The sequence below is a fragment of the Pagrus pagrus genome, assembly GCF_965226575.1.
Source record: "Pagrus pagrus genome assembly, chromosome: 13".
Lineage (NCBI taxonomy): Eukaryota > Metazoa > Chordata > Actinopteri > Spariformes > Sparidae > Pagrus > Pagrus pagrus.
Window position 1 is genome coordinate 30,633,861 of NC_140197.1, and position 16,861 is coordinate 30,650,721.

Genomic DNA, 16,861 nt, shown 5'->3' on the forward strand with positions numbered 1-16,861 from the left:
GCATATAAAAGAGATGAGCAGAACATCTGAGACAAGTATTTGTAGATTAAGTTTGTGTCGGTTTAAGCATCAGTAGTTTCAGGTTGACTCTGACTGTGTTCTCACGCTGTTAATGCAAACTGAACGTTTCTCACTGCTGCAGCTTCAGACACAAGTGTGTAACTTCAGGCCTTGCAAGATGGATTTGTGAGATTACATATCTGTGATCTCACAAATCCATCTGATCCGTCAGATAATCCGTCCATCCCTGAGCTGGAGGTGCCACTGCAGAACTTTAACAGGACAATAATGTGGAGGTGTCCTCATACTTTTGGACACATATTGTCAGTTGAGGCGATGAAGTTTATCTTTAGCCTCGGAGCTGTAATCTGCATGAACTCTGCTGTGTTTCAGGAACACTTTCTGGCTCTCTGACTGGAGTCTGTTGTGGTTTTTTATTCAGAGTTCGGCCAGTTTTCATGAAGGGAAACGTATATTTAGTGCCGAGCTGCTGCTCGGTCTGCACTCTGCACCACAATGAGAGCAGAGAAGCTGCTGGATCGTCGTGTTTATGAGTCCACGATGGAGCTGAGACACAAAGAGACGTCTTATCGCACATCTGATTCTCACACAGTCGGCTAATTTTAGTCAACAGATTTTTACTACAGATTCTCCACGAGCCTGATCCTGACGAGACCTCGCAAATCTGTCGACTCCTGCAGGTCCTCCTCCTCCTCCTCCTCCTCCTCCTCCTCCTCCTGCTGCATTCTTGTGGCAGCAGATCCACGGGACGTTAAACTTTCAGCTGAAATTATAAAACGAGTCCCTGTAAATGTAGGAGCTCTGCTGCGGGCCTCTCCGCCTCGCTCCATAAACACAATCAAAAATAACTTTGAACAAACGTGCAGCAGACGATGATGATGATGATGATGAGGATGAGGATGGGCACAATATTTGCATCAACCAGAGAGAGCTCAGAGTTTGATATCCGATCGGTCTTTTTACTCACAGGAGAAGCTTTAATTCAGATTTTTTACTGATACAACAACATTATAACATGTATTATTATTATACACTGTATACTACAGGTTGACTGATTATCACAGTCACATTGATTTTTATCATTTTTATGATTACCAATAAAATAGATTAATTTAAAAATCTGCTATTTTGGCTCTGATGCAGCATGTAATCTGTAAAGTAAATAGTTATCAAATAAATATAGTGGAGTTAAGTAAAGTACAATATTTGTAAATGGACGTTGGAGTGGAGGTATAAAGTACTGGAAAAGGAAAAGTACAAGAGCCTCTAAATTGTACTTAGTACTTGAGTAAATGTACTTAGTTACATTCCATCCCTGCATGTGCACAAAAACATGTGGATTGAAACACACTGTGTCAGGAACATCCTCGCACACACACCTTGTTATAAACCAGGTCAGTACTGGTTAAACGGGTCTGCAGACGTACTGGACTGTATCTGCGCCTGCCATGATTCAGATTCTGGTCTTAGTGACTTCCAGCTCAGAGTCAGTGACCGTGGCATTATAATGACATGCTGATCAGACCGAGGCCGGGCCGCCACTGTACCGAACAGAGCTCCGACTGTCAGAGACGCTGCACGGGTCAAGAGGCTGAACGCCACGACATGCCAGAGAGCACGAGTCAGAACGAGGCAGGAGAGGAGGAGGAGGAGGAGCCGCGAGATGAGTCTGTGGAGAGACGAAGAAGAAGCAGGAAGTCTTTAAAGAGTTTGATCCTTCAGGATCGTAGCAGGTCCGTCCTCTGACCCAGCTGAGGGAGGAAAACTCTAATCAAGCTTCCTCAGGAAGTCCAGCAGAGAGACAGGAAATGTATGACCAGGTGGATAAAGTCTCTGCAGGCATCTCCAGATATCCAGATTTCCTCCAATGATACCAGTGGAGATGTGATGGAGACAGGTCTGTGTAAAGATGTGATGGAGACAGGTCTGTGTGAAGATGTGGTGGAGACAGGTCTGTGTGAAGATGTGGTGGAGACAGGTCTCTGTAAAGATGTGATGGAGACAGGTCTGTGTAAAGATGTGATGGAGACAGGTCTGTGTGAAGATGTGATGGAGACAGGTCTGTGTAAAGGTGTGATGGAGACAGGTCTCTGTGAAGATGTGACAGAGACAGGTCTGTGTAAAGGTGTGATGGAGACAGGTCTGTGTGAAGATGTGATGGAGACAGGTCTGTGTGAAGATGTGATGGAGACAGGTCTGTGTAAAGATGTGATGGAGACAGGTCTGTGTGAAGATGTGATGGAGACAGGTCTCTGTGAAGATGTGGTGGAGACAGGTCTCTGTAAAGATGTGGTGGAGACAGGTCTCTGTAAAGATGTGGTGGAGACAGGTCTGTGTGAAGATGTGGTGGAGACAGGTCTGTGTAAAGATGTGATGGAGACAGGTCTGTGTGAAGATGTTATGGAGACAGGTCTGTGTGAAGATGTGGTGGAGACAGGTCTCTGTAAAGATGTGATGGAGACAGGTCTGTGTGAAGATGTGATGGAGACAGGTCTCTGTGAAGATGTGATGGAGACAGGTCTCTGTAAAGATGTGATGGAGACAGGTCTGTGTGAAGATGTGGTGGAGACAGGTCTCTGTAAAGATGTGATGGAGACAGGTCTGTGTGAAGATGTGATGGAGACAGGTCTGTGTGAAGATGTGGTGGAGACAGGTCTCTGTAAAGATGTGATGGAGACAGGTCTGTGTGAAGATGTGATGGAGACAGGTCTGTGTAAAGATGTGATGGAGACAGGTCTGTGTGAAGATGTGGTGGAGACAGGTCTCTGTAAAGATGTGATGGAGACAGGTCTCTGTAAAGATGTGATGGAGACAGGTCTGTGTGAAGATGTGGTGGAGACAGGTCTGTGTAAATTGCTGATTATAAATGTGTTTTGTGATCATTCATACATTTCCCTGTGTTGAGATGGTTGTTGTTGTTGTTAGCATCATTGTTAGCCGTCCACTGACAGTGAGGAAGACGCTGCGTGAGCTGTTTCAAAACTTGAACTCTGGAGTTAATGAAGCTCACACTGATGTTTGATAGTTAACTTACCAACATGATCTGTTTAATTCACATGACATTCAAACATGAGCACGTATCCTCTCCTCCACTGTGGACAGTCTGTGACTTGGAGGACCTGGAGGACCTGGAGGACCTGGTCCACAGACAGCAGGTCCAGACTCTCACATCACGATCACATGTTAATATTGTGTGTTTTGTTGTGTGTTTTCAGAGTTGCTCGGCTCCACCAAGAGACTGAATGTGAACTACCAGGACTCGGATGGGTGAGTGATGAAGTCAGACTGTTTCTGCTCCCTCTGCTGCTGTAAAACTGTTTCCACTTCGCTGTAACTCTGCAGCTGATCTCAGACCTGTCGGCTCGCTGTGGAGCTGTGAGCTGAGTCAGCACTTTCAGTAACGTGGTGTCATTTCAGCCTCTTTCTTGTTTGTTTTAATAGTTTTATTTAATTTAGATATTTCGCTGCAGTGGGTTGATGTTCTCTCAGTTGATAAGAAGCTGTTTGATATTGTTGGCTCTCTCTTAATCTTCTCCAGAGCCGTATTTGTTGGTATCACACAGATCATTTGGGGTTAATGTAATCTGATTTTATTTCTCTGGCCTCTCGCTGCCTCTGTTTGAACCCGGAGCCTCTGATGATGTTAAATTCCCCCTCGCAGCTCATTAGCCTGGAAGAAGAAACAGATGAAGAAAGTTTCTCCTCATCAATATTTCTCTTTGTTCAAACTTTTTATTATCCTCCATGTAGCATCCGACTGCTGCTTCCTCTCGACCGCCTCCCCCAGACTCCGAGGTGTCTCGTCTTTCAGACACTCTCACCGGCTGAATCTCATGGATATTTAGATTTTATAAAAACTTTGAGCCGCACTGAAAAATGTGTGAAATGTGGTTCAGACCTTCATGTTCCCCTCAGGATGAACTGATAACTTTGGTGATCCTCTGACTTTTCGTCTAGCGCCATCATCAGGTCAACATTTTAATACTTTTATGACCAACTACCTGAAGAACTAAAGACTTTCACATCAGCCTCAGCTGGACCGAGAATTAGCCAATTGTTAGCATGCTAACATGCTACAATAAGATGGTGACAGTTCACAGAGCTGGATGGCTGTAGACTCTCAGAAGCTGTTCAGACTTTGCTCTATATGCAAATAAACCTCACTGGGACAAACAGACTCCATGTTTCTCCTCAAAGACAGAAAGAAGTTCATGTAGAACATTTGCTGAATTTACAAGAAGGAACAAATCAGTCAGAATCAGTCAGAGACAGAGTTTCACACAGTTTATAAAGTGTCTCCAACTCAACAACTCACTAAACTGACACATTTGTTAAGGGAGTCTGGGGACAAAGAAGTAGCCTATACTGGTTACTGTTTAGTGTGTTCGTAAAATGTGACATGTTTAGATCAATAAAATGGCCGCTCCATTGTGGCTGAGGACACGTGCGTATACACGCTGTTAAAAGCTTGAGGTCACTTGTGATCCAGACCTCCTCCACATCAAACTGTATCGTAAGATTGTTTTACTGATGCCAATAGAAGAGTTCAAAACTTAAAGATAGCAGGATTTTCTACATTTTATTTCTGATCTGAGGGTCGTTTCAGATGAAGACTTGAATGTCGTCAACATAGAAAAAAACATCCTCATTTTGAATAAAGTTATTGATTGGATCAAAAAGGTTCGTCTTTTATATTAAATCAACTTTCTTTGATTAATGTAGTTTCGTCATCATACATACAGCTACAGACACCAAATACCAACAGAAAAATACTTTGTTAGATACAAATGTGAAATGATATCCATCTTTTTTCAATACATTTGGACTTTTGGAGTAATTGTAACTTTTTGGTTCGCAGGAGTCAGAAACGTAACACAAAAGATGCACAACGACCAAACAACAGTAAAAGTTGTCACATATTTAATAAAGCGTCTCCCGTGGAGCTCCGTGCTCGTCAGCCTGTGATTTAATGATCTTCAGCTAAAACAACTCGAAGCCTTTTCAGCTCTGAGTCAACACGACTGAACAAAAGCTCAGAGAGACGACGAGCCGACAGACTGAGAGGGCCGTAAAACACAAGAGTCAGAGACAATGTGGAGCAGCACAGCAGTCCTGAGACATCGTCAAGTGTTGGAGCCCTTTGTTGGCCCCTCAGAGGCCAGAGGGGACTCCAGCGGGGTCAGAGGTCAGGGAGAGGAGGGCTGGACCGCGACCCATTAGAGAGAAGTGTTTACAAAGAGCCTGGACGACTTAATGCAGCTCTGACAGCTGAGAAACGAGACAGGAAAGACTTAAAGTTCACACGGACGATAACGTACGTGGTATTTTTTAACTCATTTAGTTTTCATGACGCTGAACTAGAGCTGCAGCTAACGATGGTTTTCATCCTGGATTAATCTGTTGAGTATTTTCTTGATGAATCGATCAGTTGTTTGATCTATAAAATGTTGATCAGTGTTTCGTCCTCAAGCCGAAGATATTCAGTTCACTATCACAGAGGAAAATAATCACGTTTAGCAAACTGACATCAGAGCATCTGCACTTTGTTTTCTTTAAAAATGACTCAAATGGATCAACTGATTATCAAAATAAACAACTAATCGACTGATTGATTAATCGTTGCGGCTCTAAACTAAACAAATTAGAATTTTAGGAAATTTTAAAATCATGTGGATGAAAAATCACCAGCTGATATTTTCAGACTGAAGGTTTGTTATAGTGTTATATTATATTCTCCACAATTTCTCATTCGTGCTCATGTTGTTGATCAGATCGCCTCTCAAAGTTCACCAGACTGAAGGTGTGGGGGGAAACACTGGTTACAGATATAACTCCAGTGTGTGTGTGTGTGTGTGTGTGTGTGTGTGTGTGTGTGTGTGTGTGTGTGTGTGTGTGTGTGTGTGTGTGTGTGTGTGTGTGTGTGTGTGTGTGTGTGTTGGGGCTAATAGTCTCCACAGGGACGTGGATCTCAGGCAGGAAAAGGTTTTTCATTATTCATCAGCGCCGCTGGCGGCTCGCCGGGCGAAGCTCTGCCTCCCTCGGCTGCAGTAATCACAACGCTGCATCTAAACACAACATCCCAACACACAACTTCCCACAATCCTCCAGTGTTCGCACGTCAGCGGCTTCATTTGTTGATGTGGGCTCATGTTTACACACGGTCGGTCAGTTTTCTCACGACTACATTTCTTCGTCAAGTTTCTTCTCCTCTGTTCAGGAGCTTCGGTGACTCAGCTGAAAACGTGGAGAAGCTTTTAGTCGTCACGTCTGTGAGGATTAAAGTTTCCACCGGTTCAGTCTGCTGACACACCGAGCAGTCAGAGGGAGGTGGAGGAGCTGAGGCTCGCTGCAGGCACAGACAATAAATGATTCAATGATTCATCAATCAGAGCAGTTCATAAATTAATGCACAGCTCTAGTGTGCTTTCAGACCAAAGCAGAGACCAAGTGACTCACTCTGTTTCAGATCAATAAGTAACTTGTTGTCAACATCTTAAATTAGCGTGTTAGCATGCTAACATTAGCCACAGTCCAGGTGAGGCTGATGTGAGTGTCTGTAGTTCTGCAGGTGTGTGTTTGTGTCTGAAGCTGACGCGACAGCTGAATGTTCACAGCTGCTCTCATCTTTCACAAAATGGAGGAAAGATGAACTTTTCTGTTGATGTAATACAAACTGTGACATCGTGTGTGAGCGAGCTCATCTGCAGTGAGGCCGATGACGATGATGTAAAAGGTTGTGACTGTTCATGAAACACTGACTGCTGTTGGTGCTGATCCGGTTTGTTCCAACAGTCCAACCAGAGCGCAACAATGACTGTTTATCATGATGGTGGTTGTAGTTGTAGAGATGTTTCTTCTTCAAATACTGTAAGTTATTATTAAATATCAGATTAGTTACACGTCACGATTAACAGCCTTTAAACACTGAGCTCGACCTTATTTCTTTAATCACAGAGGCTGTAAAGCAACAAGAAACATTTGAATCTTGGCTTTTTGTAGAAAAACGTGTAAAAATAAGTAAACATGACTTTATTATCTGAGACCAGCTGCAGCTCTGTGGTTCTGTTGGTCCACACAACTGAGTCGACCCATGACAACCAGCGCTTTCTGTCTGTGAGGGTGAAGTTTACCCCGGAGGTCACAGAGTGTTTGTGAGGTTGTGTTCATGTTATTGTCTTTATTAGGTTGTTCAGGGATCAGTCAGCTGTTGTTTACTTGTTTGTTTGCTTGTTAAATGTTTAATGAGTGAACGTGTGGATGTCTGGACGTGCTCGGTCGCAGGTATTGTACATCTTTAGTGTTTATTATTGGTAGTTTCAGGAACACAAGCTTTAGTTTTGCCACCTGTATGATTCTGATCCTGTTTGTGTTAAAACAAGCCGATCGTGAGAGACGATGTTGAATAATGAGAATTCATGCGTTCATAGTCCATAAATATCTGATCTCAGTGTGTTTGAATCACACGCAGATCAAAGTCTTCAACAACAAATTAATGCAGAAACTGAGCTCCAGTTAATTTATTCATCTGATCGTTAAACTCTGGAGGATTCGTCGTCTTTTGTCGAGCATCTTGTTGACAGAGAGAGCATCAACAATCAGAGAAGAAGGAGAAGAAGAAGAAGAAGAAGAAGAAGAGGAAGAAGAAGAAGACAGAAGACAGAAGAAGGAGAAGAAGAAGAAGACAGAAGAAGGAGAAGAAGAAGAAGACAGAAGACAGAAGAAGGAGAAGAAGAAGAAGACAGAAGACAGAAGAAGGAGAAGAAGACAGAAGAAGGAGAAGAAGACAGAAGAAGGAGAAGAAGAAGAAGAAGACAGGAGAAGGAGAAGAAGAAGAAGACAGAAGAAGAAGAAGTAGAAGACAGGAGAAGGAGAAGAAGAAGAAGAAGAGCGCCGGAGGTGATGGTTAATGAAACAGAACGGCATCCAGCTCGTCCTGCCAGAACTCCCGACAATAGCTGACATACTTTCCTCCTGGCTCACGGTGTTCCTCCTGCAGCCCCTCCCCCTCCAGGTGTATCTCACCTGCACTCTGTTATTACCTCTGATGTGATTGGATGGAAAGTTTGAGACAGGAAGTGACCCGACGACTGTGACCTCAGGCATAAATCAGTGTTATTAAGGGTGCGTGAGTGTTTGAGCAGGTCGTCATTCATCACCCAGAATATTTGTCTTTATTGACTGTGTGTGTGTGTGTGTGTGTGTGTGTGTGTGTGTGTGTGTGTGTGTGTGTGTGTGTGTGTGTGTGTGTGTGTGTGTGTGTGTGTGAGAAACAAACACACCGCGGGTATAAAGGACGTTTCTTTCTGCGTCCCTGTGAGACAAATGAGTGTTTGAGTCGGAGCCGGCGTCTCCTGTTGGCTCGCTGTGTGGACGTGTTTCCATGGCGAGGCGAGCTGGAATGGGTCCGTGTGAACCGGCGCTGGCAGCGCTGGTTCTTTTGTCCCCGCGGGACAGAGAGCCGAGCCGTCACACGTCTGAGGAGGACGAGTCCTGCTGAAGGCTTCTGTGATTATTAATCGGAGACGCTCTCAGATCCTCATGTAGAGATCAGAGAACAGAGCTGGACCGAAGCAAAGTCGTTACACTTCAATTAAAAACTTTTAAAAGAATCTGTAAGATTAGAAAATTGAAAACAGCTACAAGATAAACAAGACTCTCACTTTGAAGCACCAGCAGACTGTTCATTAAACTGTTGGACAACATTTGATTTGTTTATGTCTGTGTTGTCTTTATTGCAGCTAATAGTTATTTCATTATTCATTCATCTGCAGATTATGATCAGGATTAACTGATTCATTGTTTAGTCTATAAAATGCTTGTGAGAGAGAAAGTGACGTCGTCTTCTTCTTCTGTGGTGATTATCAGAAGACTCATTTTCTTTGCATCGCCTCACATATTAGTGATCTGCTCTTTGTGTCTCTAGTTTATTCTGAAACGAGCTTTAAAGTCGTTACTGTCGATCGACAGGTGTTTCCATGTTTCCTCACAGTTCAGTATTCAGATGTGTTTCAGCTCTGTGAAACACTGTCGGTGTGAATGTGAGCACCAGCGTGATGAGGATCAGCCGGTGCAGGTGCAAAGACACAAGAGCGCGAAAAATATCGGTTAGTTAATGAACTGGTGCAGGAGGAGGGAGTGTGTGTCAGCTGGCTGTCAGACGGGAGAGCCAGGTAAACCACACGACTAACACTGGAGTATTAATGAGTACTGAAACCATGTCAAATATTCAGTATCGATATCTGGATACTTTTGACAACACTGCTGTTAAAATAGTCACAATATTAATGGAAAAGTCCAGAACAGGTCGGCTGATATTGTGCTGCTGAAACACCTGAAACAAATGAGATTAAACAAGTTACAAGTTGAAGGAGCTGAAGCTTCACGTGTGGAGTGATGTCATGATGTCAGTGTGATGTCATGGTGTCAGTGTGATGTCATGGTGTCAGTGTGATGTCATGATGTCAGTGTGATGTCATGGTGTCAGTGTGATGTCATGGTGTCAGTGTGAGACAGACTGAACTGTCCGTGTAAATAAAGTTATTTCTCAAGGAAAAGTCCAACCCAGTATTAGAAGACGTGACCCTCCAGGTGAGCCACTCCATGATAACACCTTATTATCCTTATTGTTATCACCTGAGGTGTTTAAATATTAATGAACTTGATGTATTGATTCATGATCAGATGTGTTTCTAAGCAGCTTCGTGTCCTTCAGACAGACATGAAGACAAACTGAAGGGTCGCAGCTCAGGATCAATAATGTTTGTAATAATGTGACTTTATTCTAAAAGGCCTGTTTCTGATAACTCTGTCAGTGTTGTGTGTTTGAACCCAGTCAGGATGTGTGACGAGCAGCTGTTTGTGTGTTTCTACTGTAAATGTTCTCCATGTGCCAACACGCCCGACCAGAACTCATAAAGAGCCGTGAACGCCTGTGAACGTTCTCAGTAACACGATCACCACAAAAAAAGCAAAAAAGCTTTGTGTCGTAAAAACAGGCGAGTGGATGAAGCACAGTGAGCTGCGAGCATGAGCACAACACTTCAGGAGAAAGAGACATGACGGGTTTCCTCTGGAGAGAGATCCGGTCTGTGACGGGTCACTGGGAGGTCCACATGGAGGTCCACATGGAGGTCCACATGGAGGTCCACACTCATCTACCAAGTGTTGATTAGTGAAAACTGACAGATGCAGTGAAATCTTCTGTAAAATGTTCTTCATGTACAAAATACCTGCAGTACTCCACCACAGGGGAGGAGGGAGGTCAGGGTGGAGGTCAGGGCGGAGGTCAGGGCGGTGAAGGTTACAGCCTCTTCTCCTGAATATCGAGTGATGTTGGTGAGGTCACAGAGGGGTGAGGAGAGGAGAGACTGGTTAACAGGTTTTAACAGGTTTACACAGAACCTACCGGAAAGTCTCGGTCCAGAATAGAGCCCATTAATATCTGGTGGAGCTGATAACAACTGTGAGACGTGAACGATCAGCCAGACACTGATTATTCTCTCTCTCTCTGACTGACCGTCTCCTCCTCCTCCTCCTCCTCCACCTCTCACTGACCGTCTCCTCCTCTGATCCTCTGCTGGTAACGAGGCGTCTCTTCATTAAGGCCTCTGATCTCTCTCAGACTCATGATCTTGGAGCTGCCTCCTCTGGTTTCTTCTTCTTCTGTCCTGCTCCGTCTCTGTCCTGCTCTTTGTGACCTCTCTCAGTAATCCGTCCATTATTGTGGAGCTGCCGTCGGCGCCGTCTCTCTGCGCCCTCATGAATGCTCACGTTACGCAACAGAGAGAAAGGCAGCACTAAAAACAGCCCTGCTCTCTGCTCTTTATGCATTTCTTTCTTTTCTCCTCCTGCTTTATTTACAGGCCGCCACACGTCGCCTGTAGCTGTGTTTCCTCTGCTGTCTGTCTCCACATGTGGACGAGGAGCTCAGGGACATGTGGAGCATGTTAGGCTCTTTACAGTGCAGAGGCAGGACGTTAGTGGTCTGTAGAGGAGACATGGACGTGTTCGAAGAAACCTTTTGTTTCCTAAAGATCAACATGACGTCATCAAGATGTTCAGTTTATAATGATTGAAGACAAACAGTGAGTTTACTGTTTTAAATAAAGTGAATCTACATTATAATGAACAGGAAGGGGGTTTGAAAATCTGCTGCTTGTGTTTAAGACTTCAGTAAAGAGGCGTCAAACAAATGCAACAAACAGGGATCCTCCTCTCTCCTCCTCCTCCTCTCCTCTCCTCTCTCCTCCTCCTCCTCTCCTCTCTCTCCCTCCTCCTCTCCTCCTCCTCCTCCTCTCCTCTCCTCCTCCTCCTCTCCTCCTCCTCCTCCTCTCCTCTCCTCCTCCTCCTCTCCTCCTCCTCCTCCTCTCCTCTCCTCCTCCTCCTCTCCTCTCCTCCTCCTCCTCTCCTCCTCCTCCTCCTCCTCTCCTCTCCTCCTCCTCCTCTCCTCTCCTCCTCCTCCTCTCCTCTCCTCCTCTTCCTCCTCCTCCTCCTCCTCCTCTCCTCTCCTCCTCCTCCTCCTCCTCCTCTCCTCTCCTCTCCTCCTCTCCTCCTCTTCCTCTTCCTCCTCCTCCTCCTCCTCCTCTCCTCTTCCTCTCCTCTCCTCTCCTCTCCTCTCCTCCTCCTCCTCCTCCTCCTCCTCCTCCTTCCTCTTCTTCTGACATCTCAGTGAATCTTTGTTGTTTTTCTCTCATGAGCTTTATTGAGCTCATAGTTTGTTTAACACCTCACACATGAAATATAATATAATCAGACTTCTGATGAATTCTGACATTAAGTGAACTTTAATTCTACGTGTTTATATAAATAATAACTAATTCAAACTAATCTACATTTTCAAACACGTCCATGTTTCAGATGATCACATCAGGTAGAAGCAGTTCTGTTCATCAGGGTGTGTCTGAGGTCCTGGTGTGTTTCCAGGTGTGTTTCTGTACCTGTAGCTGCAGGTCCACGTCTGACTCACACACACACACACACACACACACACACACACACACACACACACACACACACACACACACACACACACACACACACACACACACACACAGCAACACACAGCAACACAATTATCTGACTCACACAGCGAGTCCAGACGCAACACACAACATCACTAATCACACAGCCTTTTGTTTCACACACACACACACACACACACACACACACACACACACACACACACACATTCTTCACTGAGACGTTTCAACAGATCTGTAATAATCTCTGAAATCAATACAGAACAAGAACTGTTGTGTTTTACTGAATGAAAGAGAAACGTGACATCATCATCATTGTTCTGTAGTTCTGAGGGTGATCCATTACTGATGAATCCATTACTGATGACTCCATTACTGATGAATCCATTACTGATGACTCCATTACTGATGAATCCATTACTGATGACTCCATTAATCACTGATAATCAACACATGAACACGTTGCTGCAGCCTGAACACCAGTCCAGTCAAATGTTGCATCAAGATCAGTTCAGGTGCGTCTGAGTGACCTCCTGTGATGTGATGTCACTTCCTGCTCTGGATGAGACAAACCCGTCCATCACTGGGACAAACAGACGCCATGTTTCTGCTCAAAGACAGAAAGAACATTTGCTGAATTTACAAGAAGGAACAAATCAGTGAGAATCAGTCACAGACAGAGTTTCACACAGTTTCAGTTTCTCCTCATGAAGCAACTCTTAAAATGACTACTTTTGTTAAGGGAGTCTGGTGATGTTGTGGTCACTGGTTCCCGGAGCTGTCCACGTGTGATTGGATCAGTCAGGCTGGATGTTGATACCAGGTCAGAACAGAACTCATCAGAGGCTCAGAGGAGGGAGGTCTGTCTCCATGTACAGTTTTAATTTGTAGTTTTAAGAGATTGTTATCTTTTCCATAAAGTCTGTTGGGGTTTCAGGTTTCTTGTGTCTCATGTAAAGTCTGTAATGAGATCCAGTTTGTCGTCTGTCCACTGATGTGGTGTGTTCAGTGTCTCATGTCTCTGTGGGAGGTGAAACCAGAAGAGCAGCACAACTCATGTTTACTCTCTCTCTCTCTCTCTCTCTCTCTCTCCCCCCCTCCCCCCCCTCTCTCTGTGACCTTTGACCTCTCAGGTTTTCGGCCCTCCATCACGCTGCTCTCACAGGGACCCCTGAGCTGCTGTCTGCACTGCTGGAGGCTCAGGCCACTGTGGACGTCAAGGACAGCAACGGTAACACACACACACACACACACACACACACACACACACACACACACACACACACACACACACACACACACTAAGTCTCTAAGGTTCAGTTTATTGTCATCTTATAAAACAGGAAATGAACTGCAGCAGCCTCCACATGAGAATAAACAAAACCATCATTTTAGCCCCAACAAACATTTTAAGATGATTAATTCACGATCATAATAACAGATTTATTCTGCTCTTTTAAAGTGTATTAAAATATCAATGAACATAAAACATTATCAGTCTGACCTTTAAGTTTCAGCTCAGCTCTTCCTCCGCTGATCGATAGACGTTTAATTAAACTCAGATACAGATGATAGTAAATATAATGAATGTCTGTGTGCAGGAATGCGTCCGCTGCATTACGCAGCCTGGCAGGGAAAAGCCGAGTCCGTCCTGACGCTGCTTCGCTCCGGTGCTTCGGTCAACGGCGTCTCTCTGGACGGACACATCCCGCTGCACCTGGCAGCTCAGTACGGACACTACGAAGTGGTGAGCTCACTCGTCAATACATCACTCGTCAATAACTGATCACCTGCCGGCTGGTCTCTGTTCACTACATGTGACTGGATGTGTGGGGATCAGTTGGTGATGAGGAGGAGGAGGTGGAGGAGGTGGAGCCTGTAACTGTGGGGTGGAGGAGGAGGAGGAGGAGGAGGAGGAGGAGGGAGGAGGAGGAGGGAGGAGGTGTAGCTGTAGCTGTGGGGTGGAGGAGGTGGAGGAGGAGGTGGAGGAGGAGGAGGTGTAGCCTGTAGCTGTGGGTGGAGGAGGAGGTGTAGCCTGTAGCTGTGGGTGGAGGAGGTGCAGCTGTAGCTGTGGGTGGAGGAGGAGGAGGAGGAGGTGTAGCTGTAGCTGTGGGTGGAGGAGGAGGAGGTGTAGCTGTAGCTGTGGGGTGGAGGAGGTGGAGGAGGTGGAGCTGTATCTGTGGGTGGAGGAGGAGGAGGAGGAGGAGGAGGAGCCTGTAGCTGTGGGTGGAGGAGGTGGAGGAGGTGTAGCTGTAGCTGTGGGTGGAGGAGGAGGAGGAGGAGGAGGAGGAGGTGGAGGAGGTGCAGCTGTAGCTGTGGGTGGAGGAGGTGGAGGAGGTGCAGCTGTATCTGTAGCTGGTCAGACTGACTGTCGTCTCGTCAGCAGCTGTGAGGATGTTGTGACTGATGAAATGAACACTGAGGTTTTGGTGTTAATCCTGAGGTCAGATTAATTTTCGGGGGATTAAAGATGAATGTCGGTGAATCAGACTGTGTTTGTGTCGTGACCCCCCGCTGAGAAACACTTTCAGACCGTTCACAGAGAATTAACTCACAAACATCTCATTACATCTTTAGAGACGAACTGAGACTGTAAACACATGAAAGTATCTTTAATAATCAGATTACTTTGTTTTTGTTGCTCACATTTACCGGAGTGACTCATTTAGTTACAGACTGCACTTAAATACAGATTTGAGGACATTTGAGCTGAGTATTTCTTTATGCTGTCACTTTTACTTCTACTCCACCACATTTATTTGATGTTTTTATTACATTCACAGTCAAAATGATCCTGATCAATCAGCTGTTCGTCCCTGAATGAATCCGCTCAGTAACAGAACAATATAAACACTCAGTCCAGCTGTTTCTCTCCCGTTCACTCAATATATTATTTTACCTCTCGTGAGGTCACATCAGGCTTCGTTCCACTAACGAACTGCGATCAGTTACTCTTTTTGTTTTTTGTTTAAGGAATGAAAAACGAAACAAGTCAGAGACGTGATCGTAACACTGAGGACAGAAACACACAGCGAGACGAGACTAGACACAGGAACAAGCAGGAACACGTCTCTGTGTGTGTGTGTGTGTGTGTGTGTGTGTGTGTGTGTGTGTGTGTGTGTGTGTGTGTGTGTGTGTGTGTGTGTGTGTGAGAGTGTGTGTGTGTGTGTGTGTGTGTGTGTGTGTGTGTGTTCATTGGTTTAAAAAGTAGCTGAGACGGCTGAGAGGTCGTGTGTAAAAATAAAAAATTAAATAAATAAACAAATAACAAAATCAGCGGCTGTTCCTCCAGACGATAACTGATATTAAAAGATTTAATGATCGTCTCAGCTGTTTGCTGAAAGCTTTAATGTGGCTTCTAAACCATAGAAGAAGAAAAGCCGCTCGATAGATCAATACTTTGACTTTTGATCCTTTAAGTTTTAAAGGCACAGCTTTCACCTGCAGACTGGTGGAGTGTGTTTGTTGTTGTGGAGGAGCAGACAGATCTCTGAGATATTTATATTTTCACACGTGTGATGTTTCATATTAAACTGTATTATTCTGATGAACCTCAGCGCTGTGTGACTCTCTTAGTGTTGGAGCATCTGTCTGATGTGATTGTTTGACTGTAAACAGATGAAATAATCTGAGCGTTCATCAGCGTCTCAGACAGGACAGAGTGAGCAGTCGCCTTAAATCCTCTTTTATTTCGCAGCTGTGGGTTCCTGCTGAGCGTCTCTGTTTTTTTGGGGGTCGTATTAAAATCAGCTCCTCGTCTGTAATCCGTCCTGCAGCGTCTCTGTTTGTCCACCGAGTGTGTCCACGTTTACATCATCTGCTGAAACATCGTCCACATTACAGCATCGACACACACACACACACACACACACACACACACACACTGAGCCAGGCTAACAGTTTCCCTTTGCTTACAGTCTTTATGCTAAGCTAGGCTAACCACATCCGACAGATCACACAGACTGGTTATTTATTGCTGCATCACCATTATTATAAAATATCTATTTTTGTGTTTGTTTTGTTTTTATTACTTTATACAAACACGCATTAAAACACACACACCATCTTTTCTTTCTCTTTTTCAGTCGCGTCTTTTCTGTTGTGGAGATTTGTTGCAACGTTTGTATGAAGTTGTTTCCTGTTTGTTTGTTTCCAGTCGGAGATGTTGCTGCAGCACCAGTCCAACCCCTGTCTGGTCAACAAGGCCAAGAAGACTCCTCTGGACCTGGCCTGTGAGTTCGGACGAGTCCAGGTGAGAACGGTTGTCTGGTCTGGGAACAGTTCTGTTGTGTGAGTCGGGGAAATGTTCTGTTTGAGAGACACAGCTGTACACACACACACACACACACACACAGGTTTGATTGCGTTGCCACGGTTACTTTTCTGTCAGTCAGTAAACGTCACTGTTATCTTTGTCTTTGTCTCACTGTTGATCTGTTGTAGCTACACAAACCAATCTGACTACATCAGTGTGTTATATGTTGACCTTGAGTACAGTACTCGAGTAAAGGTACTTAGTTACTTTCCAGCAGTGGCCCCGTCTTTTTTTTAACTTGTGTAAGTTTTTTTAATCGAGACATGAAAGTGAAGCCTGATCCCCCCACAGCTGATCCAAGCTGCACCCAGATATCTTTAGAGCGTGTGTGTGTGTGTGTGTGTGTGTGTGTGTGTGTGTGTGTGTGTGTGTGTGTGTGTGTGTGTGTGTGTGTGTGTGTGTGTGTGTGTGTGTGTGTGTGTGTGTGTGTGTGTGTCAGCTGCCACTCAGTGATGTCAGGGTGTGTCGACGGCAGCTGCTGTGTTTCCATTCAGCTCTCCTCAGTTTCACCTCCTGCACTCAGTCCAAACTCCTCATTCAAACCCAC

General features: G+C 44.9%; 1 protein-coding gene across 7 annotated transcripts in view; it reads left to right on the plus strand.

The window, feature by feature from the left end:
- LOC311268378 (CASK interacting protein 2) overlaps positions 1–16,861 on the plus strand; it is a 53,903-nt gene that overhangs the window by 20,415 nt on the left and 16,627 nt on the right. For all 7 annotated transcript variants that reach the window (XM_084371994.1, XM_084371996.1, XM_084371998.1 and 4 more), the window contains exons 3-6: positions 3,237–3,288; positions 13,133–13,230; positions 13,601–13,746; positions 16,156–16,251. In XM_084371994.1, coding sequence (XP_084228120.1) covers positions 3,237–3,288; positions 13,133–13,230; positions 13,601–13,746; positions 16,156–16,251 — 392 coding nt within the window. The remainder of the gene's footprint in view (positions 1–3,236; positions 3,289–13,132; positions 13,231–13,600; positions 13,747–16,155; positions 16,252–16,861) is intronic.